This window comes from Phoenix dactylifera, chromosome 2 (genome assembly GCF_051530095.1).
Source record: "Phoenix dactylifera cultivar Ajwa chromosome 2, Ajwa_hap1_PhDact_Kaust_v1.1, whole genome shotgun sequence".
Lineage (NCBI taxonomy): Eukaryota > Viridiplantae > Streptophyta > Magnoliopsida > Arecales > Arecaceae > Phoenix > Phoenix dactylifera.
The window spans coordinates 39,846,147-39,873,701 of NC_143191.1; the positions used below are offsets into that span (position 1 = coordinate 39,846,147).

The window sequence follows — 27,555 nt, forward strand, 5'->3', positions numbered from 1 at the left end:
GACATGGTCGAATCTGTTTTCAGCTATACTTGGCCCATAATTAATTTGACGGAAGGAAGTCGATGGTTTGCCATCATCAACAAAATACTCAAACCAGTAGACTTCTCTCACCATCCAATTTTTGGTACATTTCTCTCACCATCCGTTGAGCCAAACCTTGCATGACGGGTTCTGTCAGCTCTTATCCTCCGGCACCATGTTGTTCTGCACTCGAACTTCTACTCTGCTCCGACTGGTTTGCTCGTCTGTCTCTATACGATCATATCACTGTTGTTGTGGCATGAGTTCTCACTGTGGAAGGGCCCTCACCTAGAAATCTTTCCCTGCTGCATTAGTAAAACATTAAATTCGTCGTCACATATATTCATAGTATTCAGCCATCTTTGCCCTTTACTATGACTAGGAGACTGCAGACAGTACGTACATGGTAATTGAGAGTGTCTGGCTACATCTATCTCTCATTATTTTGCTTTGAATTCTTCAAGCAATTCCATGTGCTAAACCTTGTCCTTAGCATTAAAATAAATCTGGCACAAACATTTGCTCCAACCTCTTTTAACTTTGCATTCAAAACCTTACACCCTTGTGAGTTTGTAGGATTTTAAAAGAACAGAGATTAAATAAACTTGCTTCAATGTTTTACCATCTCCTTACAAACAGGCTACCAGAAGAAGAATTGAAAAGAAAATTCATTGAAAGGAGGGATTCTTGTATTCTTGTTACCCATGGAAGATCATGAGGATTATTGGGGAAAGTATTGCTTCACAAAGAATCTGGAGCTATTAGAAGGTGATGTTCTTTTGGTCATGATGATCTTAATGATCATACATCTTGTTTCATAGATTGTGATCGCTAATGTTAAGTTGTCTACATCTTTTTTTTTTTCTTGTTGCCTACATGATACTTTCAATGATCGCACCTCCCCCTTGTTTCAAAGAATACGACCGTTAATGTCAGGGTGTGTAACAATTCTTCAGTCTTATCTTTTCCTCGGTCTCCCTGTCCGAACAATCATGAATAATGAGCTTTAAGTTCCCAAGCTAAACTGAATGAAAATAAATAATTAGAACCAAAAAATTTTATATGCCATTATGGAACTTTATATACCATGAACAAGAAACATGTTCTAGTCCATATATAGATTTTTTAGCTTGCAAATTAAGTGGCTATCCTTCTCGAAATGAAAACCTTCAGGCTGACACATGTATACCTTTTCATCAAGATCCCCCATTTAAAAGTATTGTTTTCACATCCATTTGATGTTGCTCAGGATCAAAATGAGCTACCACTGCCATGATTATTCTAAATGAATCTTTTTTTAAAACTAGAGAGAGTTTCATAATAATCAATGCCTTCTTTTTGAGTGAAACCCTTAGCTACAAGTCTAGATTTATGTCATTCGATATTACCAGATGAGTCTCTTGTGGTCTTATAAACCTATTTACATCCAATGACTAAGGCTCCTTCTGGTAATTCAATGAAATCCGAAACTTTGTTTTTAGCCATTGACTGCATCTCTTCCTTCATAGCATCGTACCAAAGTGTGGAATTTTCTCCACTCATAATTTGTGAAAATAAATTTGGATCATCTTTAGGTCCAACATCATAGCCAGACTCTTGAAGGTATACAATATAATCACTAGAAATTGCTGGCCTTCTAATTCTTGAGGATTACCTTGCTCCCACTGTTTCATATATATTTAGAATAGTGGTTTCCATATGTATCTAGACTAGTAGTTTCCATATTATCAGTTCTTTTATGGGGTAGCTCCTCATAAGATGATGGTTGTTGGATTGGTTGTAGTTCAATGAAATCTAAAGGATTATTTTGAAAAGTTACCAACTTTTATTTTAAGGATACCACAAGTTGTTCCCTTATTTTCTTAAATTCAACCATATGAGAAAATTCACTCCCACTAAATTCATGATCCTCAAAAAATTTTACATTTCTAGCCTCAACAATTCTTGGAGTATATGAGGGACAATAAAACCTATATCCTTTAGAATTAACATCATAACCAATAAAAAAATCACTTATTATTCTTCCATCCAATTTATGTAGGTGTGGATTATAAACCCTCACTTCAACTGAACAACCCTATATGTCTAAATGTCTTAAACTTAGTTTATCCGTTCCATATTTCAAAAGATATTTTAGGAAACACCATAGGTGAAACCCTATTCAGGATATACATAGCGGCTTTTAAGGCTTCAGTCAATAAGGATAAAGAAAAATTTGAATTTCTATCATTTTTGATAGAACTAGAAGGTCAATTAGCACCTTTACTATCTCATGCCTTGCGAGTGCTTCTGTTTTCCCCCCATACCCATAGAGAATCATCATCCCCAATAAGGTGCATTGACTACAACAGATGCGAAAGCAGCTTGAACTCCCACATTGTGTCACGATCCGGACCCGGATTCGTGACACGGCCTCGCTATTGCCGACTACCACTCACAATAGCACGAAGCCTCATATACGAATAACAGGGTAGTCAAGTTTCATATGTATAACATTACTAGTATAACTTACTAGATAATTCAGAGTACAGAGCTTCTAATAACATTTTATGTACAAAAAAGTATATTTACCCCAAAATGAAACCCTGTTGCAAAAAGTGTTTCTTGCCGCTATCACTGATGGTGATCTGAAAGAAAATATGAATAAACTGGTATGAGCTACACGGCTCAGTAAATAATCATGCATAATCTTACCGAATCAAATATAATACTAAACATTTTTTAGTAATTGGGTTTGAGAAGCTAACATGTGCATCAAATAACAATTTTTCATAATAAAATATTCATACTGAGCCGGTAAATCGGTGTATGTACCAACATATATTTTCATAAGAATGCATCGTAAAACTTTATGCCGGTAATTCAGGTTTAAAATCTACACTCTCAGATTTTTAGCTACGGCCGTACTTAACTCCCACGGCAAGAATCGTTATGCCTAGTTATTCTTACCCACTGGCGGGGGCCATTCATAGCATCTGAAAATCCATAAGTTGTACTTTTCACAAATCATACCCATAAGTAGAGTAAAAACTCATTAATAGCATCTTAAACAACTAATCTTATGTTCATGCCACAAATACTATTTTTAATGCAATCATAACATCATAATTCATGTAGTGCATAATTTTGAATGCATAAATAAAACTTTATAATTTCTATAAACAAAGCATTTTCAGGATTTATAAAACAATAAGATTAGGGCAGATTACTTGCCCTTTAATTTGTTTAGAAATTCCTTTAAACTTGCTAATTGGCTCTTTGATCACCTATCATGTCAAAAAGGACATTCATTTAGTAAGTATACTTATCTATTTATTTCCCCTAATTCCATAATTAATCCAGTCATCAAGACCCTACTTAGGGGTTTTGCTTGAATTCGAGTCGTATGGAGAAATTAGATAAAAATCCTCTTAAAATTTCTTGCTTATTGGACTTTTAGGACGTAGGGTTTTTATTTAATTTGCAAGCCCTTAGCCCAATTTCATGTAATTTGAGTCGCAAGGCCTCCGAGCTCAATTTTAGGCTAGTCCCAGCTCAATTTAACCCACTATTGAAATGCTTGAGCTTGGTTTAAAATCAAATCGAGCCCACAAAGACCAATTTGGTCTTTAATTATAGGATTGGGCCTGGTTCAGGATTAGGTCTAGTCCTTTCTGGGTCAAATTGGCCTTCTGATTGGGTCATTGGGCTTAGTCCAAGATCTAAATGGGTCTAACTTTGGTCCAGGGTTAATTTAAATTATTTGGGCTTGAATCAGGGTCGGCCCGCGACTAATTTGGTCTCTAAACAGTTGATTTGGGCTTGGATTAGGGCCGGCCCGAGCCCACTGAATCCAATTTGATCCATCATTTTAAAATACTTTGGGCTCGGCCCAAGGCTAGCCCGAGTCCAATCAGTGCACAATCCAATTTAATTAGGTTCAGACCCAATTAAACTTGGACTCACCCTATTAAACTTTATTTGGCTTAATCAATTTAAATTCCAATCTGATTGAACCCAGTTGGATTTAGATCAGACCGAACCCGAGCTAACCCAAATCCATTTAATTTCTTTAAATCGGATTGGATTGGTTCGGGTTCGGAATCAACCAGTTAATCCGAATCCAACCCGTTAACCCATTCCCTCCTTCTCCAGAAGGCTCTCCCAAACCCTCTTTCCACTCTAACCTCCTCCCCTTCCCTTCTCAACGAAGAAGAGGAGGCGGCTCAGGAGAGGTTGAGCAGCCCCCCCTTTCCCCGGCCGGCCGGTGGCACCCGACCGGGCCTGCGGCCGCGCAAGCGGCGGGGCGGCCTATGGCAACGCGAGTGGAGGGCGGCCATGTGGGCGGCTCACGGCCACGACAGGTGGCCTGCGGCCGAGGTCGCGGCCAGCGTCGGCGCTCGCGATCGGCGGCCAGGTGAGTCCTCCTTTCTTTCTTTTTTCTTTCTTTCTTCGAACGGGAGGGGGCCGAGCTTGGGGGTCAGGGCACGGCCGGCGGCATTCGCGGCTGACTCCTATGGCCGTGTCCATGGCCGTGCCCGCGGCCAGCTTGCGGCCCGTACCTGTGGCCGAGCCGAGGTCGGCGACGTCCCCGGCCATGCATGGGTAACCCCCTCCCCCTTCTTCCCCTCCCTCTTCTTCTTCTCTTTCTTTCCTTCTTTCTTTTAATTCATATACTAAACAAATTGAAAGGTGGTAGCCGGAAGAGATTTACCTTGATTCCGAAAGAGGTTGCAGTGTCCCGTGCTCCGGTGCCTCCACTCCAACACCTCCCTTGCCCGTTGACGGGTTCCTGAGGTCCTGAGGGAGAACCAGGTACGGTAAAAGGGTTTAATTAGGCATTCTTAAGCAGTGTAACCACTTTTAGCTGAGGTGAGGTGTCACCCCCAGCTTCCCCCATGAAGGGCCTAACAGCTTGGCCCTCCTCTGATTCCCAGCTGGCCCTAGTAACCTCCATCCTCAAGGCATGAGGTGGCAACCATCAAATGGGCTGCCAACCATGGCCCCAGTTGGCCCATTACGTGTCCTAGCCCAATGCTCAAATATGGGCCCAGTTGATTTTTTGGGGCCTAGGTATTACATTCTCCCTCCTTAAATAAATTTCGTCCTCGAAATTAACATACGTCAATCTGAGCTGACGTATATGTGCATCTGGGTGAATCTGGAGTTTGGGTCGCAACCCTTTCTCCACTTCATCCCTGAGCTGACGTATTTGTGCATCTGACTGCTGAGCAACCTTTATTCTATCAATCAGTGTTGGCTGCACTATCAAAGTGGCTAGTAGACTCCCTGCAGTTTGTGTAACCACTTCAACCCGCATTCTATCAAAATCCTTCTGAATCTGCGGTTGAGTGGTGAGTAATGCGGTGGAGCTCACTGCTGACTTTCTGCTCAGAGCATCAGCCACAACATTGACCTTCTCTGGATGGTACTTAATGCTAAGGTCATAGTCTTTTAATAGTTCCAGCCATCTTCTCTGCCTCATATTTAACTCATTCTATGTGAATGTATTTCAGGCTCTTGTGATCTGTATATACTTCACAGTGCTCGCCATATAAATAGTGTCTCCAAATCTTCAGGGCAAAGACCACTGCCGCTAGCTCCAGATCATGAGTCGGGTAATTTTGCTCATAAGGTTTCTGCTGTTTGGAGGCATAGGCCACCATCTTGCCATTTTGCATGAGTACACAGCCTAGCCCATTCTTGGAAGCATCACCGTAAATAGTGAATTTCTCCAGTAGTGGATGGTAAGGTCAGAATTGGAGCAGATACCAACCTCTGTTTCAGCTTCTGGAAGCTTTCCTCGCAATCGTCGTCTCAAATAAACTTGGCTCGTTTCTTAGTCAACGAGTCAAAGGGGTGGTGATGCGGGAGAATCCTTCCACAAACTGTCGATAATAACCAGCCAGTCTCAAGAAGCTTCCAATCTCTTTGACATTGGTGGGACGAGACCAATCCACCACTGCTTCTATCTTCGTGGAGTCCATTGCCACTCCATCCTCAGAGATTACATGCCCAAGAAATGCCACACTGCTTAGCAAGAATTCACACTTGTTCATCTTGGCATACAACCTTCTCCCGAAGAGTCTGTAGTATCACTCTCAAGTGGTCTACATGCTCCTCCTTGCTCCTTGAGTAGATCAGTATATCATCAATGAAGACTATCACAAACTGATCCAAATTCTGGTTGAAGATTCTGTTCATTAAGTCCATAAAAGCAGCTGGAGCGTTGGTTAGTCTAAAAGTTATAACCAAGAATTCGTAGTGCCCATACCTAGTTCGAAATGCGGTCTTCGGTACATTATCAATTTTTATCCTTAATTGGTGATATTCAGACCGCAAATCTATCTTAGAAGAAACCTGGGCACCTTGCAGCTAATCGAATAGGTCATCCATTCGAGGCAGAGGATATTTGTTCTTTATTGTTGCCTTGTTCAATTCTCGGTAATCGACACACATCCGCATACTCCCATCTTTCTTTTTTTTTACAAACAGGACACGGGCTCCCCACGGAGACACACTAGGCTGGATAAACTTCTTGTCCAGGAGTTCCTATAGCTGGGTCCTTAATTCTCTCAGCTCGGCAAGGGCCATTCGATAAGGAGCTTTGGAAATAGGTCCTACTCCTAGTGCAAGATCGATGGTGAATTCAATCTCTCGATCAGGGGATAATCCCGATAATTCACGGCGTTCAAGGCAGTTTGGTGTCCTCTCGGGTATCCGTTACACAGGCTAAATAAGCCTTACACCCCTTCCTTAATGCCTTCATGGCATTCAAGGCAGAAATAAAATGTAATGCTGATTGACATTGCAGGGGTGCTTTGCCTTGGAAGAAGAACTCTAGTTCTTCAGGTATCTGAAATACTACTCTTTTACTGTAGCAGTCAATTTGAGAGTGGTACTGAGACATTCAATCCATTCCCAAAATAATGTCAAAGTCTTGCATGTCAAGTTGTATAAGATTTGTCACTAGCTCTCTTACCCCTATCTGAATTATACAATTCTTGTATATAGTGTCAACAATTATTGTTTTCTGAAAAGGTATAGCAACATGCAATGGTTCTTCTAGTTTCTCAGTTGTGCAATGTAATTGTCTAGAAAAACTGAAACAAAGGAATGTGTAAAGCCAGAATCAAACAAAATAGAAGCATCAACCGAATTAACTAGTAATGTACCTGTCACCATCCGGTCACTGGCGCTGACATCCTGATGGGTCAGTGCAAAGACTCGAGGATTGATCCTTGGCCTCTGGTCCCCAAGTACAGGAGGTCGGGGCTCATTCATCCTCTTGTTTGGGCAGTCGCGTGCCAAGTGTCCAATCTGCCTGCAACTAAAACATGCCCCAACTCTCCTTAAACAGGGCCCACTATGGGATTTGCCACAGTAAGTGCAAACCCTGATATGCCTCTTCTGAATCAGAGGCCCCCTGAAGTTTCTTGGCCTACCACTCTGACTCCCCGCTAGCCAGGGTCTCTTCAGGTCAGCCCTTTCCCTATCAGATCTTTTTAATTCAGCCTCCACTTTCAGGGCTCTGTCCAAAATATCCTGGTAACTGGTGAATAAATGTGAGGATGTCCGGGACCTGATCTCATATCTCAGCCCTTGTTCGAACCGGTTAGCCTTACTCCTCTCGTCCTCCATGAACTGGGGGCAGAATCGGCCCAGCTCATTGAACTTGTTGGCGTAATCCAAAACAGTCATATGCTCGGACTGAGTCAGTGATAAAAACTCATTCTGCTTTGTCTGCTTGACTGAGTCCGGAATGTATTGAGCATAAAATAACCCTTTAAACTCTCTCCAGGTCATTTCGTTGACCTCATATGCTGCCCCCATGGCTGACCACCAAAATTCTGCATTTCCCCTCAACATAGAAATAGCTAGTCTGACTTGTACTTCTTCGGGAAATTGAAGTGCCTGATACATCTTCTCCATTTCCCAGATCCAAATCTCAGCAGTCAAAGGGTCTAATCCACCGTCAAACATCGGTGGGTTCAGCCTACAGAACCTCTCGTAATAGGAATCCGTCGGCTGTATAGGTCGGGCAGTCAACTGCATCTGCTGCTGTTGCTGAAGCAGCTGTGCCATTAACTGGTACACTCCTGCTAGGTCTGCCTGGGTTGCTATGGAGTGTGGAGTAGTTTGTGTAGTTAATTGGCTGCTAGGGTCTGGAGAAGGTGCTCTCATTTCTCTTTCATCCTCCATATTGTTTACGACTACCTGCAGTCAAAAATTTAAAATAAGTTACTTCCTTCCATTAATGTATTTATGACAATCTTAACTACCCACTGCCCAAAATTTTTGAGGTTACAATCTTGTTAAACCTAGAGCTCTGATACCACTAAATGTCCCGACCCGGATCCGAATCCGTGACACGGCCTCGCTATTGCCAACTACCGCTCACAATAGCACGAAGCCTCATATACGAATAACAGGGTAGTCAAGTTTCATGTGTATAACATTACCGATATAACTTACTGGATAATTCAGAGTACAAAGCTTCTATAACATTTTATGTACAAAAAAAATATATTTACCCCAAAATGAAACCCTGATGTAAAAAGTGTCTCTTGCCGCTATCACTGACGGTGATCTGAAAGAAAATATAAATAAATTAGTATGAGCTATACGGCTCAGTAAGTAATCATGCATAATCTTACCGAATCAAATATAATACTAAACATTTTTTAATACTTGGGTTTGAGAAGCTAATATGTGCATCAAATAACAACTTTTCATAATAAAATATTCATACTGAGCCGGTAAATCGGTATATGTACCAACATATCTTTTCATGAGAATGCATCGTAAAACTATATGCTGGTAATTCAGGTTTAAAATCTACACTCTCAGATTTTTAGCTACGACCGTACTTAACTCCCACAGTAAGGATCGTTATGCCTAGTTATTCTTACCCACTAGCAGAGGCTCATATGCTCAGTTATTCTTACCCACTGGCAGGGGCCATTCATAGCATCTGAGAGCCTATAAGTAGTACTTTTCACAAATCATACTCATAAGTACAGTGAAAACTCATTAATAGCATCTTAAACAACTAATCTTATGTTCATGCCACAAATACTATTTTTAATGTACTCATAACATCATAATTCATGTAGTGCATAATTTAGAATGCATAAATAATACTTTATAATTTCTATAAACAAAGCATTTTCATGATCTATAAAACAATAAGATTAGGGCAGATTACTTACCCTTTAATTTGTTCAAAAATCCCTTTAAACTTGCTAATTGGCTCTTTGATCGCCTATCATGTCAAAGAGGACATTTATTTAGTAAGTAATCTATTTATTTCCCCTAATTCCATAATTAATCGAGTCATTAAGACCCTACGTAGGGGTTTTGCTTGAATTCGAGTCGTATGGAGAACTTAGATTGAAATCCTCTTAAAATTTCTTGCTTATTGAACTTTTAGGATGTAGGGTTTTTATTTATTTTGCAAGCCTTTAACCTAATTTCATGTAATTTGAGTCACAAGGCTTCCGAGCTCAATTTTAGGCTAGTCCCAGCTCAATTTAACCCACTATTGGAATGCTTGAGCTTGGTTTAAAATCAAATCGAGTCCACATAGACCAATTTGGTCTTTAATTACGGGATTGGGCCTGGTTCAGGATTAAGTCTAGTCCTTTTTGGGTCAAATTGGTCTTCCGATTGGGTCATTGGGCTCAGTCCAAGGTCTAATTAGGTCTAACTTTGGTCCAGGGTTAATTTAAATTATTTGGGCTTGAATCAGAGTCGGCCCGCGGCTAATTTGGTCTCTAAACAGTTGATTTGGGCTTGAATTAGGGCCGGCCCGAGTCCACTGAATCCAATTTGATCCATCATTTTAAAATACTTTGGGCTCGGCCCAAGGCCAGCCCGAGTCCAATCAGTGCACAATCCAATTTAATTAGGTTCAGACCCAATTAAACTTGGACTCACCCTATTAAACTTTATTTGGCTTAATCAATTTAAATCCCAATCTGATTGAACCCAGTTGGATTTAAATCAGACCAAACCCGAGCTAACCCAAATCCATTTAATTTCTTTAAATCGGATTGGATTGTTCAGACTCAACCAGTTAACCCGAATCCAACCCGTTAACCCATTCCCTCCTCCTTCTCCCCTCCTCCTCCAGAAAGGCTCTCCAAAACCCTCCTTCCACTCTAATCTCCTCCTCTTCCCTTCTCAAGGAAGAAGAGGAGGACGCTCGGGAGACGCCGAGCAGCCCCCCCTTTCCCCGGCCGGCCGGTGGCGCCCGTTCGGGCCTGCGGCCGCGCAAGCGGCGGGGCGGCCTACGGCAGCGCGGTCGGAGGGCGGCCGCGTGGGCGGCTCACGGCCGCGGCGGGTGGCCTGCGGCCTGCGGCCGAGGTCGCGGCCGGCGCCGGCGCTCGCGATCGGCGGCCAGGTGAGTCCTTCTTCTTCTTACTTTCTTTTTTTTTTTCTTTCTTCGAACGGGAGGAGGCCAAGCTTGGGGGTCAGGCCACGGCCGGCGGCATCCTCGGCTGACTCCTGCGGCCGGCCTGCGGCCTGTACCTGCGGCCGAGCCGAGGCCGGCGACGTCCCCGGCCGCTCATGGGTAACCCCCTCCTCCTTCTTCCCCTCCCTCTTCTTCTTCTTCTCTTTCTTTCTTTCTTTCTTTTAATTCATATACTGAACAAATTAAAAGGATGTAGCCGGGAGGGATTTACCTTGATTCCGAAAGAGGTTGCAGTATCCCGTGCTCCGGTGCCTCCGCTCACACCGCTCTCGCCGGTTGACGGGTTCCTGAGGTTCTGAGGGAACACCAGATACGGTAAAAGGGTTTAATTAGGCATCCTTAAGCGGTGCAACCACTGAGGTGAGGTGTCACCCCCAGCTTCTCCCGTGAAGGGCGCCCTCCTCTGATTGGCCCTTGTCACCTCCATCCCCAGAGGTGGCAGCCATCAAATAGTCTGCCAACCATGGGCTTCAGTTGGCCTATTACATATTCTGGGCCAATGTTTAATATAAGCCCAGTTAATTTTTTTTTAAGGCCCAGGTATTGCATACATGATCCAACCCTGCCACCCTTTTCTGCTCTGTTCCATGTGTCTCTGACATTAGTAAAATCACAAAAACATGAGAACAGGCTCATTGACTCCATTGTTGACAATGAAATACTCTTCTAATCTCACCAGCTGAAAAGTTGTTTCATTTGCAGCACTCAAAAACTTAAATTTTGCTTTATTGGCAAAGACAATTCAATTTATTATCACGGTGAGCTTTGAAGAATTCTTTTAACGACTCTTATCTAATGGAGGTTTTGCTAATAGTTATTTCTTCTGAAAAAGCCCACTCAGTTTAAATCTGGAACTTGATTCATTTCGTTCAGTTTCAAAATTATAGAAACCTTATCCCAAATGTAAACAAGGACAAGTTTATATGCCTAGCCTCATAAAAGAAACATGTCTGTAGCAAATCAATGAAATACTTGTCGACAACTCAATGTGAATTTTTGTCAGGAACACTAACTGGTTTTCTGCAAAATCTCATTCAAAACTCTTAAACCCTAAAACTCTAGGGCAATACTTGAAGAACTGAGAAACTTATTTCCATCGATAACCATTAATTTTGCAAAACCAAGAAAATACCGTATACTTCAAGAAACAAATAACCTAATATAGGTTTTCTGGAATAAACTAAGGCATCAATCAGCTCAAGATAAAGGTACATTGAAAGGCTGGATGTTAGATACGTAACACGTAGAGCCCAAGAAGCCCTGCAAACTTCAATAGGTACCCCAAAATCCACCTTGCAACCATCATGAATCATAGAAAAGCTAGCAAGATCAAGGGCGTTACCAGAAATTCCAAAGGCATCAACTTGACAACAACTTGAACAAGTACAAGAATTCACGACCACATGACGGGCCATAGAATCAAGACAACCTTCCAAGCCATGAATAGAATCAAGGGCTTTTGGAAGGATGTGGCGGTTCTGGTGAGGAGTTTGGGGAGACAGATCCCAGCGGAATGGGTTGTGAAGGAGGTTCGCCGTACCTTGAAGCTTGACTATGATCCTGAGAGTTTTATGATGATGGATGGTTATATGACCCTCCGCTTGGCTAGTGTGGAGCACCGGGAGGCGGCGGTGAGGTTTGGTCCATGGATGGTGGCCGGACAGCTCCATGCTATGGAACGATGGCGTCCAAATTTCGTTCCTGGCAGGGATGAGATCGGTAGTGGTGTTGCATGGTTGAGGCTGCCCAGGCTACCCCTAGAGTTTTGGCGGACGCCGATCATTCTAAAGATGGCGGCGATGGCCGGGAAGCCGCTGGAGGTGGACTCGTTCACGGACCAGAGGAAGAAGATGGGCTTTGCACGAGTGAAGATCGAACTAGACTTCAAGGTGCCTCTGAGACCTGGCATCTTCGTGAAGGGTAGGAAGGATGGTGTGGAAGCAAAGTTTTGGCAGGATTTCCTCTACGAAAATCTGCCATCCCTTTGCTACAAGTGCGGTCGGGTGGGTCACTTGGAAGAGGATTGTAGACGGAGCCCACCGGCAACGATGGAGCCAGAACCGGTGGAGATTTTAGGTGATGCAACGACGGTGGATGGGATCAACCCGACGGAAACTCCAGGCAATGGGGAGGTTAAGGCAAAGGGGAAGGGAACAACCGGGGCGATGCCTTACGGCCCTTGGCTAGTCACACATAGAATTCGTCCCCCTCGGCCGGTGAAAGAAGGGAACCGACCGAAGAAGATTTTTGAGTCTGGTGGAGGGTCGACTTCAGCGGCGATGCCGGCGAGCTCGGAGATGAGAGCGGCGGTGAAGGGAAAGGGTGCTGCAAGCAGCTCGGAGGATCGAGACGGCTGGCAGACACCATCAAAATTTGCTCATCGGAAAGCATCCGGGAAATCCTATGCGGATGCTCCCTCGGTGGTCCCGTCCGGCGGAGCGGGTCGACCCGGTGGGGCAGCTTTGTCTCAGGCTGAGTCGAGCCGCATCAACCAAGTCGGGGGTCGTGACGCGGTCGAACCGTTTGGTGAGCAGGCTTGTGGGCAACATCCGAAGCGGGTTAGCCAGAGTCCGACTCGGGAATGGGCTGGAGTAAGCTCGCCTCTGGTCGACATGGTCCAGCCCGCTACACCCGGGTTAAATGGGGCTGATCTGAGCTCATTCAAACGGGTGAGGAGCCCGACTTCTGGCCTGATGGTGGTTGATGATCTGTATCTCAACAGATCCGACGGCCTGAAACTCCCGGCAGAGGGGATGAGGAGATTTGAAGGCAAGGGTCGCCGGCGATGTTGGAGCTCCCCTCCACCGACTTCGCCGGAGTCTAGCCGGCCATCCAGTACAGGGCTGGTAGTTGGGGGAGGACGAGAGGGTGAAAAAACTAAGCCGGGCGGGACCTCTCGGCTCGACTCCGCGGAAGATTCATCGACGCATATGGCTGGGGGAGGTACGCCATCGCCGGAGATGGAGGGTGTGACGGCGCAGACCACGGCAATGGAAGGCAAGGTTGGCAAGCTGGTGGCAGAGGAGCTATCGGCCATAGTGAAGGGGTCTGTTACTGTGGATGAGGCGTGCCGGATGGCACAAAGGAACAGTGTGCAGGGGGATTCCAGCCATGTTCAGCTGCTGCTCCAGGTAATGGCCTCTGTGCAGAAAAGTTCAGATGAGGTGATCTGTGATGCAGGCTCTTCAGCTAGTGGTGGGAACGGCTCCAAGGAAGAGGGCCGTGTCGTTATCTCGAGTGATTCATGAAGATTATACTATGGAATTGCAGGGGGGCAGGGAAACCTTCTTTTGCTCCGGTTTTCCGTAGATTAGTTCAGCAGCATAGTCCAGACATATGTGTCTTGCTCGAGACTCGTTTGTCCGGTAGTAGTTTACAGAAGGCTAGGAGAGCAGTGCCGAGATCTTGGGGTTTTTATGCAGTGGACTCCATTGGGCTATCGGGTGGAATAATAGTTACTTGGAGACTAAATTCTAGCAATTTGGATATCTTCAATATGTGTAATCAAGAAGTTATTATGGTAATATCTGAGGGGGGTAGACGGCCATGGATATTTGCAGCAGTTTACGCCAGCACTGATTTTAGGGGTCGGAGGACATTGTGGGAGGAGGCATCCAGGGTGGTTGATCAGGGAGCACCAGTGCTGATAGCAGGTGATTTTAACTGCATTGATGATCCACAGGAAAAAATGGGGGGGAAGAACTTCAGTTACAATAGGAAGGTGAGGGAGTTTCAAGAGTTTATCTCGGGGAATGGATTGATTGACTTGGGTTTTGTGGGGCCAAGGTATGCATGGTGCAACAACCAACAGGGCTCGGCTCGTGTTTGGGAGAGACTAGACAGAGCTTTTGCTACAGCTGAATGGATTCAGGAATTTCCAGAGTATCGGGTAAAGCATCTGTCGAGGATTGCTTCGGATCACAGCCCTATATTGGTGAGTACGGAGATCCCTATTCCACACCGTTGTCCTTTCAGATTTGAGAAGTTTTGGTGTTGCTATCCCCGGTCTTGGGAAGTAGTGAGTGAGGCATGGGGTATGCCGGTTAGGGGTGATGCGATGTATCGAGTTTCTCGGAGGTTGGAGCTGACAAGGAGACGATTGATGAGGTGGAATAGGGAGGAGGTTGGGAACATTTTTAGAAGGATAGAAGAAATCGAGGAGGCTATCACTAGACTACAGTCTCAGGAGGTACTGAGGGGAGGGTTATCGGCAGGGGAGATGACAGAACTTAGATCTCTTCTATCCTTGCATGATTCTCTTCTTCGTCAACAAGAGATATTTTGGAGGCAGAAATCAAGAGTTCAATGGATTTTAGAAGGGGATCGAAATACTAAATTCTTTCATCGATCTACACTAGTCAGGAGGCAGAGGAATAGGATCAGGGTTATCAGGAGAGAGGATGGTCAGTTGACAGAGGAGCCGGACAGGATTATACGGGTGGTGGAGCAGTTCTTCAGAGCTAGGTGGACCGAGCAGACAGGGAGTGGGATTTCTACAGATCTACCCTTGCCTTCGGTGGGGGTCTCGGCAGAGGAGACTTCGGTGCTGACTAGGCCGGTTTCGGGGAGGGAGATTCAGGAGGCAGTATGGTCCCTTGCGGGGGACAAGGCACCCGGCCCGGATGGTTTTCCCCCGGTATTTTTCCGTAGATATTGGATGCTAGTCGGGCAGGATGTGATTGAGGCTATCCAGCAGTTCTTCCGTACGGCGGCGATGTCATCTGATTGGCAGAGAACCTTTGTTGCTTTGATCCCCAAGAGACAGGACCCCACTGAGCCGGGCCACTTTCGCCCCATCAGTTTGTGCTCCACATTGTATAAGGCAACGGCAAAGATTTTAGCTGTGAGATTGAGAGATATACTACCCAGGCTCATCAGCCCAGAGCAGGGTGCTTTTGTCGCTGGGCGGAGCATTACTGATAATGTGCTCATTGCCCAGGAGTTTATGTATGACCTTGGCAGGGCTCCTAGACGGGGAAGCTTAATGGGGATCAAACTTGACATGGAGCGGGCATATGACAGATTGAGTTGGGACTTTGTTCAGCATTCCCTTCAGAGCTTTGGTTTCCATGAGACATGGATTAGATGGGTTATGGGATGTGTGAGGGGCCCTTCCTTTGCTATATTGGTAAATGGGACTCCTTCCTATTTCTTTGAGTCCTCAGTTGGTCTTTGCCAGGGATGTCCTTTATCTCCCTTACTTTTCATTATGTGTGCCGACTCTCTCTCTAGGGCCTTGCGGGGTGCCTCGGACTCACAGCGGCTGGAGGTATATAGGCCGGCACGGGGGACCAGGTCGATATCCCATCTATTATTTGCAGATGACAGTTTACTCCTGGCCCAGGCGACCAGGCAGGCTGCTCAGGTGATTAGATCGATTGTTTCTGATTATTGTGCTGCTTCTGGACAACGAGTCAACTTTGCTAAGACAACGATACATTTTAGCCCGAAGATTAAACCACAAGTGAAGGCAGCTATTTTGGTGATCTTGGGGGTTAGGCAGCAGGACAGTGGCCTGAGATACTTGGGAGTTCCGATCACGGGTCGACGACTACGCAGAGGTGATTGTCTTTCACTAGAGACTAGCTTCAGACACAGGTTGGAGGGTTGGCAGACACATACTCTATCTATGATGGGCAGGGTTACCTTGGCACGGACAGTTTTGAGCTCCATTCCGATATACCTCATGTCTAGCTCCATACTCCCAGTGGCGTTGTTGAGATCATTTGAGAGGCTTATCAGAGACTTTATATGGGGTAGGCGGGGTGACAGAGGTGGCATTCATCTGATGGCGTGGGAGGTGGTGTGCCAGCCGATCAGGCAGAGGGGCTTGGGCGTGACTTCTTTGATTTTGAGACAGGAGGCATTGGTGATGCGACATGCAGCCAGATTTCTATTGGAGCCTGACAGTATGTGGTCCTCCTTGATGAGGGCCAAATATGGGAGACTACTTATTGGCACCCGTGCAGGGCGCCACTCGTCCCCCATCTGGAGGGAGATCTGTGCCAGAGGTCCGATGGTGCTGTCGGCGATCAGATGGGCGGTGGGTGATGGTCGATCCATTGATGTACTCGAGGACAGCTGGGTGACGGAGTTCCCTATCAGTCAGATGCCGACGATGGTGGACACAGAGAGGTTGCAGGGGTTTAGGGTATGTGATCTGATTGATCCCGGAGAGGGACGATGGCACGAGGGTTTGATACGGGAGGTCTTTGGAGAGCAGTTAGCGGCGAGAGTCATGGCGTTACCTGTACCATCGCGGGAGGAGCCGGACAGACTGATTTGGGAGCCGACGGGCAAATCGGGAGTCCGAGCCAGGGATCTTCATGCTCGGATTGGTAGGATGCCTTATAGGCAGATGGATGTGGGTTGGATATGGAGGTTGAGGCTGCATCCTCGAGTAGCGCTCTTCCTTTGGAAGGTGGCTTGGGGCTGCCTTCCGACCAGGAGTGTTCTGGTTAGGCGTGGTTTGAGGATGACACAGTTTTGCGAGGTTTGCGTGGAGACCGAGGAGACTATTCATCATGTCTTACTTCTGTGCCCTAGGGCTGTACAGATTTGGAGTAGCTTATCTGGGCTCTCACTTCCGAGGTGGGAGTTAGTGGAGGATTTGTTACAGTTCTTGCGGGATTCCACCAGGAGAACTAGTACAGTACGACAGGGGATCATGGCAGCTTACTTGGCATTTCATATATGGCTGGATAGGAATGGACGCTTGTTTGAGGGGCGAGGGTCGGCCCCGAGGTTTGTGGTGGACAGAGCTATGACACAGGCGGCGGAGGTCTTTTCGATTACTTCATCGAATTCATCTTTATTGGCTAGGGATATCTGGGGTACCTCTCTTGCTGTTGCAGCGACTGGGTATGCTTCTCTTTCTTGGGTACCCCCACCCCCTGGTTATCTTAAGATGAATTTTGATGGTGGTATGGCCATGGATAGAGCTTCTGGAGGAGTGGGCTTTGTTATCAGGGACCAGCATGGTAGGTTTATTGCAGCCGGTGGTCGGAGCACGCCAGGTTTGACGGCTGTTGGGGCAGAGCTACTGTCACGACCCCCGCCCCATTCCCGGCGGGCCGCCACGACGGTCCTAGGGTGCGGGTAGGCATAAGGCCACCAGCCACCGCGTAGAACCCTACTACCTATCAATCATCAATAAATCTTGAAAAAATTTGGCATGATGCATGCACAAAATGATCACTTTTCCTATAGTGACCTGTCAGGATTATCTCAATACATAAAACACACTACCTGTCAGAGCAGCAATCACATAATCTGTCATATATAAACCTGGACAATATATAGCAATACATTATCACAGGCACACAACTGATCTGCACACATATATATACCTGCTTCCCAATCCATCCATGGTCAAACCCATATCCACAACAGGATCTATGACTGTAACTATGCACTATATATAATAGAAGGTTTATAATACACCAAAAGGTATAAACCTCTATTTACATTATACTATACTATACTATACTATACTATACTATACTATACTATACTATGGAGCGGCACAGCTAGCAGGCAATCTCTAACCCTGCTCCTCTCTATACAATACCTGCCCTGCAATCAAAAACACCAAACTGGGGAGTGAGTATATAAATACTCAGTGAGTGGAGTAGAGAGTACTATGCACATGAGACAGAATATAATCATGGCTCGAGATGAAATCTCAAGATCAATAACAAGATGAACATGATCTCAACATAGAGAATATGGAGTAAATCATCAATATCACCACAATCAATATCAACTCATCTGAAGCATATATGGAATAATCAAGTAAACATATATGCTACTCATGAATATGCTCAACAGATCATAATGCTGGAACATACAAATCAGGTGTCAATATGCTGAAATCATCACTAGACAGCTATCGGGAGGTGGGTTTTACGCCCCAGGCGAACCAGCAACAACTCCCTACTGCCATATGCATATATCGAATATGACACCACACCAATATGTAAATCATCACTAGACAGCTGTCGGGAGGTGGGTTTTACGCCCCAGGCGAACCAGCAACAACTCCCTACTGTCACATGCATATGCAGGATAAGACACCATATCGATAACATAAATGCTAGACAGCTATCGGGAGGTGGGTTTTACGCCCCAGGCGAACCAGCAACAACTCCCTACTGTCACATGCATATGCAGGATAAGACACCACACTGATCATATAAATGCTGGCCAGTATCCAGAACAGAAATCCATCTCACATCTACATACTAAACGGCACCTCGCGGGAATTCTACATCCGCGGAAAGCCATACTGCACCTCGCGGGGTCTTACTATGCCCGGCGGCAAGCAGAATATAAGTCGTAGGACCGGCCGATCCTACGCCTAGGGCCGTGTCCCCCCTAGGAAGGGACTGGGCTCCGCCCACCCAGAAGGCTACTATGTGCACAAAGGCCGATGTTCAACCCCATCGACTATAGGTGTCCTGCAGATACTGCCAAGCCATGCATAAATGCCATAATGCACCCTCCCAATACTCTACTAAAAAGGAGTATGATCAAGACTACCACTCACTCGATCATGACCCAATCATAAACTAACATCAGGGTTAGGAGTGAGGGTCAAGGAAGTGCAATACAACTCAATATACCACTAAGAAGGCTCTACAAATCTTTGAAATGGAGGAAATGAAATCAATTTACAAAAGAAGTTATTTCACAATTTGGAACCAATTTAATTACTCATAAAAGTGTATAATCAAGCTACGACTCACAAGTCTTTAAAATAGAGGAAATGAAATCAATTTACAAAAGAAATCATTTCACAATTCGGAATCAATTTGATTACTCATCAACCCCTCGTAATTCCTCTCAATGTTCCCTCAAATGCATGTACAGAATAATCAAGCATGGAGAATCAAGATTATAGAGGAATCTACTACAATATCAATCAATATGCTCAAGTGGAATCAATTCACACTTGGCGACATTCATGAAAATGAATTAAGGATGCTCATAGTGCAAAGTACATGACTCCCACTCACCTGTCAATCCGGCACAGCCCTGATACGCCTCCGAAAATCTACAGCAGGCAGTGGGGAACTTCTTCCTCTTGTTCCCTAGCTTCTTGCCCAACTGTGACATGCATTTACAATACATTTAGTCTTGTATCAAGGGCTATAATCTACGTGCCAATTATAATATAGGGAACTTTAATTGATTCAACTCCCCCGTTCCCTAAATCTTTTCTTTTCTTTCTCTTTTTCTTTTTCTATTAATTAACTCATCATTTATGTGTATTAGGGACTCCCTTGCACGAGTACAAGGTCTCCCTTAGCCTAATCTAGGCTTAATACCCTATTATGGCATGAAATCCCTTATTTTCCACCCGGATGAACAGTAACCCGAACTGACAGTGGGTTACTTCATCCCGGTTTTGATCCACTTTCAGGACTCCAAATTTGATGAAATTTTTACCTAACATTCTACACTCATAGAGAATTCCAAAGAGATAACATGCATCATCATCGGAGGCTGTTTGACCCCCTAAATAATTCGCCGAAGTTGGGACTTCGACACAGTTTTTTCGTAGTGCCGGAAAAATTTGTTAAAATCCGATTCTTCCTCTTTTAACCACCTCTACAACCCTTATCCGACCCCTCTAGACTATATCCACCCTTTGTATAGCCTAATGTCATCAAAAGACTAGATAGGGACGGATATTTACCTTTTTCTTTTTGGAAATCGAGGTCCTTGCGTAGAGGGGAAGGAGATCTACGTTTTTCCCTTCAGCTGGAAGTGCAACCGGGATCCCCCTCCTCCTCGAATCCCCTTCCTCTTCTTCTTTCTTCTTCTTCTTCTTCTCCTTTTCTTTCCTTCTTTTCCTCCACGCCTGATAACCCCCTCTCTCTGTCTCCCGGTTTCATTCCAAAGCCACAGCAAACCCTCCAATTAAGTCACATCAAAATACTATTCACCCTTTTTTTTAATATTATTAATTTTCCATTTTGCCCCTAACACTTCAACATATCTACTGTTATGCCATTAACTTTTGATTCCTTTCCAATTTTACCCTTACCACTTCAACGGATCTACAACTATGCCATTATCTTTTGATTTCTCCCAATTTTACCCCTTATATCAATTTTAAAGGACTATTCTATCCCTTTAAAAAAAAAAAATAAAAAATAAAAATTTTAGGGTTATTACATCCTCCCCCCCTTATATAAAATTCGTCCTCGAATTTAAAAGAGTAAATTACCTGATTACTCAAAGGGGTGAGTGTATCTGCTTTTCATATTCTGCTCGGTGTGGTATTGGAAATCAAATCAATTAGAAGTGTTTTACTTTCTATCTCTACCACACAGGTAGGATACACATACTTCGCTTCTATACTATCCCCTACAGATGTACTAATAGCTAAGGGAATATGAATTAATATCTTATCCTTAGCTAACTTTTTAGCAAAATAAAGGGACACAAATGAATGGGTAGCTCCAGAATTAAATAATACTCTAGCTTTAATCTTATCAATGAGGAGCATACCCGTCACAGCTACATTTAATGCCTGTGCCTCTTGTGGATTTACCGTGAACACCCTTCCTTGCCCTCTACCTACTGGAGCTGATGGCTGAGATGGTCCAACACTCTGCTGTGATGCTGGTGTTTGACCTCTGCCTCTGCCTACAGGCCCCCTACTACTAGGCCCGTCCATCTGCACAGAAGGGTAGGATGCCAAAGGCACAAACTGCTGGGTGGCACCCTGCGGGCATTCTCTGACAAAATGACCCGGCTGTCCACATCTGTAGCACACTCCCTGACCCATTCTGCATCTGCCAGGGTGCTGCTTCCCACATATGCCACACACTGGCCATGATTGAAACTTAGATTCAGTTCTGGCCATAGTGACCGGAGGACGAGGTACTGATGGTAGAAAAGTATCTTGTGATTGACCTCTTTCCCTCCATTTCCTCTTACGTGGGGCAGGTGGAGTTGAGCATACAGACTGCTCCGTCGGGCCCTCCGAGAGATCTACTCCCTCAGATCTACTTCTTCTGCTTTGCTCCTTCCCCACACTCATTTTTCTCTGTTCTCTTTCAGCTCTTTCCTCTTTGTTTCTGGTCTCCCACTATTTTGCTTTATCTATCAGCCTAGACAAGGTGGGGACCTCTACTGCCAACACCGCATTATAAAGCGGGGAAATCAGACCCCGCCTGAATCTTTCTATCCTGACAGCTTCAGTGGGGATGATGTAAGGAGCATACTTTCCCAATCTAGTGAACTCACGAGCGTACTCAGATACGCTCATTCCGGGCATCTGCTTCAGCCTCTCAAACTGAAGAGCCCGATTTTGCCTCTCAGCCGGAGACAAAAACTCATCCATCACTGCTTGCCTGAACTCTTTCCAGGTTGGAGGATTCCTACTGTACAATCTGTCCTCCACTTGTCTCTGGTACCAGTCCCAGGCATCTTCCTTCATTGTAAGCCCTACAAGTTCTATAACTCTTGCATCAGAACAGGGCAGTCTCCGTATCATCTTTTCAGTCTCCTCCAGAAATCTCTGAGGATCTTCACCTTCTTTCCCCTTAAACTCCGGGGTTCTGAGCCTCAGAAATTCCTGTACAGTAATCCCCTCATCATCTAGAGCCCGCCTGGCCAAACTTCTTGGCACAACTACAGGAGGTGGGATGGATACTACTGACAGGGCAGGAGATTTCCCCCGAGCAATCTGCTCCTTCAGAGCCTGATTCTCCGCCAGTAACTATTCCATCAATGCATCTCTACTTCCTACCTCTCCTTGATCATCAACCCTCCGTCTATCAGCAGGAGGAGATTTTTCTCTTTGGGGCTCGACATGTGCAGAACCCACATCCAATGCTATATCTGGCTCCATCCTCTTTCCAGGACGAGTAGGTCCTCTCCTTGGAGGTATTCTTTATATCTCTCTAAAAAAGTCAAAAAGAGAGGATGGTCGTTACACACTGAGTCATGATATATTTTACTGAGTTGTAAATGACTCATAAAATAACATACAGAAAAATCCTATGCTCCATAGTATAATCCTATACTTAATCCTGACTCATCCTATTGCTCTGACAGGACTCTTCTTAACCTTTGCTCTGATACCAAGCTTTGTCACGACCCCCGCCCCATTCCCGGCGGGCCGCCACGACGGTCCTAGGGTGCGGGTAGGCATAAGGCCACCAGCCACCGCGTAGAACCCTACTACCTATCAATCATCAATAAATCTTGAAAAAATTTGGCATGATGCATGCACAAAATGATCACTTTTCCTATAGTGACCTGTCAGGATTATCTCAATACATAAAACACACTACCTGTCAGAGCAGCAATCACATAATCTGTCACATATAAACCTGGACAATATATAGCAATACATTATCACAGGCACACAACTGATCTGCACACATATATATACCTGCTTCCCAATCCATCCATGGTCAAACCCATATCCACAACAGGATCTATGACTGTAACTATGCACTATATATAATAGAAGGTTTATAATACACCAAAAGGTATAAACCTCTATTTACATTATACTATACTATACTATACTATACTATACTATACTATACTATGGAGCGGCACAGCTAGCAGGCAATCTCTAACCCTGCTCCTCTCTATACAATACCTGCCCTGCAATCAAAAACACCAAACTGGGGAGTGAGTATATAAATACTCAGTGAGTGGAGTAGAGAGTACTATGCACATGAGACAGAATATAATCATGGCTCGAGATGAAATCTCAAGATCAATAACAAGATGAACATGATCTCAACATAGAGAATATGGAGTAAATCATCAATATCACCACAATCAATATCAACTCATCTGAAGCATATATGGAATAATCAAGTAAACATATATGCTACTCATGAATATGCTCAACAGATCATAATGCTGGAACATACAAATCAGGTGTCAATATGCTGAAATCATCACTAGACAGCTATCGGGAGGTGGGTTTTACGCCCCAGGCGAACCAGCAACAACTCCCTACTGCCATATGCATATATCGAATATGACACCACACCAATATGTAAATCATCACTAGACAGCTGTCGGGAGGTGGGTTTTACGCCCCAGGCGAACCAGCAACAACTCCCTACTGTCACATGCATATGCAGGATAAGACACCATATCGATAACATAAATGCTAGACAGCTATCGGGAGGTGGGTTTTACGCCCCAGGCGAACCAGCAACAACTCCCTACTGTCACATGCATATGCAGGATAAGACACCACACTGATCATATAAATGCTGGCCAGTATCCAGAACAGAAATCCATCTCACATCTACATACTAAACGGCACCTCGCGGGAATTCTACATCCGCGGAAAGCCATACTGCACCTCGCGGGGTCTTACTATGCCCGGCGGCAAGCAGAATATAAGTCGTAGGACCGGCCGATCCTACGCCTAGGGCCGTGTCCCCCCCTAGGAAGGGACTGGGCTCCGCCCACCCAGAAGGCTACTATGTGCACAAAGGCCGATGTTCAACCCCATCGACTATAGGTGTCCTGCAGATACTGCCAAGCCATGCATAAATGCCATAATGCACCCTCCCAATACTCTACTAAAAAGGAGTATGATCAAGACTACCACTCACTCGATCATGACCCAATCATAAACTAACATCAGGGTTAGGAGTGAGGGTCAAGGAAGTGCAATACAACTCAATATACCACTAAGAAGGCTCTACAAATCTTTGAAATGGAGGAAATGAAATCAATTTACAAAAGAAGTTATTTCACAATTTGGAACCAATTTAATTACTCATAAAAGTGTATAATCAAGCTACGACTCACAAGTCTTTAAAATAGAGGAAATGAAATCAATTTACAAAAGAAATCATTTCACAATTCGGAATCAATTTGATTACTCATCAACCCCTCGTAATTCCTCTCAATGTTCCCTCAAATGCATGTACAGAATAATCAAGCATGGAGAATCAAGATTATAGAGGAATCTACTACAATATCAATCAATATGCTCAAGTGGAATCAATTCACACTTGGCGACATTCATGAAAATGAATTAAGGATGCTCATAGTGCAAAGTACATGACTCCCACTCACCTGTCAATCCGGCACAGCCCTGATACGCCTCCGAAAATCTACAGCAGGCAGTGGGGAACTTCTTCCTCTTGTTCCCTAGCTTCTTGCCCAACTGTGACATGCATTTACAATACATTTAGTCTTGTATCAAGGGCTATAATCTACGTGCCAATTATAATATAGGGAACTTTAATTGATTCAACTCCCCCGTTCCCTAAATCTTTTCTTTTCTTTCTCTTTTTCTTTTTCTATTAATTAACTCATCATTTATGTGTATTAGGGACTCCCTTGCACGAGTACAAGGTCTCCCTTAGCCTAATCTAGGCTTAATACCCTATTATGGCATGAAATCCCTTATTTTCCACCCGGATGAACAGTAACCCGAACTGACAGTGGGTTACTTCATCCCGGTTTTGATCCACTTTCAGGACTCCAAATTTGATGAAATTTTTACCTAACATTCTACACTCATAGAGAATTCCAAAGAGATAACATGCATCATCATCGGAGGCCGTTTGACCCCCTAAATAATTCGCCGAAGTTGGGACTTCGACACAGTTTTTTCGTAGTGCCGGAAAAATTTTTTAAAATCCGATTCTTCCTCTTTTAACCACCTCTACAACCCTTATCCGACCCCTCTAGACTATATCCACCCTTTGTATAGCCTAATGTCATCAAAAGACTAGATAGGGACGGATATTTACCTTTTTCTTTTTGGAAATCGAGGTCCTTGCGTAGAGGGGAAGGAGATCTACGTTTTTCCCTTCAGCTGGAAGTGCAACCGGGATCCCCCTCCTCCTCGAATCCCCTTCCTCTTCTTCTTTCTTCTTCTTCTTCTTCTCCTTTTCTTTCCTTCTTTTCCTCCACGCCTGATAACCCCCTCTCTCTGTCTCCCGGTTTCATTCCAAAGCCACAGCAAACCCTCCAATTAAGTCACATCAAAATACTATTCACCCTTTTTTTTAATATTATTAATTTCCCATTTTGCCCCTAACACTTCAACATATCTACTGTTATGCCATTAACTTTTGATTCCTTTCCAATTTTACCCTTACCACTTCAACGGATCTACAACTATGCCATTATCTTTTGATTTCTCCCAATTTTACCCCTTATATCAATTTTAAAGGACTATTCTATCCCTTTAAAAAAAAAAAATAAAAAAATAAAAATTTTAGGGTTATTACAGCTACGAGCTACCTGGGAGGGTATCCGATATGCGAGATGTGTGTTGGGGGCCGACAGACTGTGCATTGAGGGAGACTCTGCCACGGTGATTGACTGGATACAGGGAGTGGATAGATATGGTGATGGTCACCCTTTGATTCGGGATACACGCAGACTAGTTCAGGAGTTATTAGCTGTCCAGATTGGTCATGTATATCGTGAGGTGAACCGAGCTGCAGACTGGGTCGCCTCATATGTGGCTCGTCATTCCGGGGACGTCATATGGACCAGTCTAGCAGTCGTTCCCCATTTGCTGCACTGCCTTTTGTCTTTTGATCTGGCAGGATGTACTCAATCTTGATTTATTGGATATGAAATGCCGTTTTGACCAAAAAAAATAGAAAAGTTGGCCGTTATCACTAATCTGAACTTCAAAACCTATTTTCGAAAAAAAAATCAAGATCACATAAAAGCTAGATCAAATAATTGCTAAAGAAAATCAAGAAATCAAAGGCATTGCCCGAATTAATTCTGAACTATAACAATAGAAAAGATCAAAAAAAAAACCTCGAACACAACCGATGGAGTGATTCCAAACCACCGTCATTAAACTGCAGAGAGAGAGAGAGCCCAAGAAGCAGAAATCCATCACCCAAAAATCATCCCAAGCAACATATTTTAAGAATTGGGTGTTCCCAAAACGGGCGAAATCAAGCTGAATATGGGGTTGAGGGAGGGACCTTGGACCGGCGGTTGCCCCTTCCGAGCTGGCCCTTCTCGTTCCGGCGGCTTGCCGTCGGCGGTCATCGAGAGGGGAGAGAGACCGTCAGCATTTAAAGCAAGGAATGCCACCATGAAAGGAATGCGCATGGAAACAAAGATACAAGGTCAGAGGATAATAAAAAGAAAAGCTAATAGCAGAAATATAGTAACGAAAACAAATGGGTAATCGCACCCAAGAGAAGCAGAGATAACAAGAGATCTGAGGAAGAAAACAAATAGCGGGTGCTGAAGAAAACTTCAGTCAAGACATGCTAGATTGAAAACCAAACTAAAGATGCTGAGTTTCGGAGTCACAAATGGAAGCAACATCAGCGGATCAATGAAAGCACCAAAAGGATCCCGTCACCTTGTGAAGGCAGCAGACCTACCGGTACCTTTAATCATCTCCAAACCATACCAAAATCTAAAAATATATATTAGATTTTAAAAGCGATGATAGAAGCAAAGATATGAGCATTCCTCTTTTACCAGCAACGCCAAATGAAGGCAGCCATAAATCTAAAACTAGCCGGCTGCAGATCCTTGGAGAAATGAGATCTTCTCCATTTAGTTCATAGATCTTGGAGATCTATCTCAGGACAAGAGATTCTACGTCCTAAGCAAGCCCATCACACGGGGGACAAGTGAGCCCATTTCTGTTCTCCACATGCCCTATTGCACTCCCTATAGATCAGCCCCCCTTCAGCCACTGGGCAACCTCCAGAGAATTTTAGTTTGAAATATTTTAGAAATAAAATAAAAAAATTATTTTTTCAGCTGATGGAAAAATGACTTTTCTATCTTCTAGGTGGATAAGGTTTTTTTTTTCTAATTTTATGGGTAAATGCTAACCATAGAAAAATTACGAAGCATAAGAACAGAGGTAACTTAGTCGATGGGAAAGCCGACCAACTTTTTTTATGATATTTATCTACCAAAGAATGGGCCTTTAGAAGGATTGACTAATAATAAATGAACCCGGCAATATTTCTTTTGCTAGCTTAGACTCCACATTTTGGCTTCTTATGTCTTCTTTCATATATATATATATATATATCTATATATTTATATATAGATATAGCATAAAGGAAACA

At 44.3% G+C, this 27,555-nt stretch overlaps 2 protein-coding genes and 1 long non-coding RNA gene across 14 annotated transcripts; 2 read left to right on the forward strand and 1 right to left on the reverse strand.

Moving 5' to 3' along the window:
* Positions 1 to 16: 16 nt before the first annotated feature.
* LOC103710641 (uncharacterized) lies at positions 17 to 10,896 on the reverse strand. 12 transcript variants are annotated; one of them, XR_003386376.4, is made up of 5 exons: positions 10,689 to 10,890; positions 9,213 to 9,265; positions 8,535 to 8,590; positions 2,593 to 2,648; positions 17 to 326 (listed from the first exon to the last, which is right to left on the reverse strand). XR_003386376.4 is itself a non-coding variant. In XM_039127166.3 (5 exons), the coding sequence occupies exons 3-4, from the start codon at positions 8,200 to 8,202 to the stop codon at positions 2,635 to 2,637; spliced, it is 1,041 nt and encodes a 346-aa protein (XP_038983094.3). In that variant the 5' UTR covers positions 8,203 to 8,217; positions 8,535 to 8,590; positions 10,689 to 10,896; the 3' UTR covers positions 17 to 323; positions 2,593 to 2,634. The 12 variants fall into 12 exon arrangements, 8 of the variants coding, with proteins under 8 accessions (XP_038983094.3, XP_017699172.4, XP_088572502.1 ...); XM_039127166.3 differs by lacking the exon at positions 9,213 to 9,265 and adding an exon at positions 7,176 to 8,217 and having other exon boundaries at positions 17 to 323; positions 10,689 to 10,896; XM_017843683.5 differs by lacking the exon at positions 9,213 to 9,265 and adding an exon at positions 7,176 to 8,217 and having other exon boundaries at positions 10,689 to 10,896.
* LOC148714806 (uncharacterized) lies at positions 9,850 to 11,152 on the forward strand. The gene is made up of 2 exons (XR_015975522.2): positions 9,850 to 10,405; positions 10,667 to 11,152. It is a non-coding gene; the product is annotated as an uncharacterized LOC148714806 (long non-coding RNA).
* Positions 11,153 to 13,721: 2,569 nt separating this feature from the next.
* On the forward strand, positions 13,722 to 26,060 carry LOC149768318 (uncharacterized). The gene is made up of 2 exons (XM_089928164.1): positions 13,722 to 17,357; positions 25,824 to 26,060. Exons 1-2 carry the CDS (start codon positions 13,722 to 13,724, stop codon positions 26,058 to 26,060), a joined length of 3,873 nt encoding a protein of 1,290 aa, XP_089784290.1.
* The last annotated feature ends 1,495 nt before the right edge of the window (positions 26,061 to 27,555 follow it).

Coding starts and splice junctions, on each gene's coding strand:
- LOC103710641 (XM_088716378.2), bottom strand. CDS start 8,202: ATGGAGGATGAAAGAGAAATGAGAGCACCTTCTCCAGACCCTAGCAGC.
- LOC149768318 (XM_089928164.1), top strand. CDS start 13,722: ATGAAGATTATACTATGGAATTGCAGGGGGGCAGGGAAACCTTCTTTT. Junction 17,358..25,823: donor GGTATGCTTCTCTTTCTTGG/GTACCCCCACCC, acceptor GACTGGATACAG/GGAGTGGATAGATATGGTGA.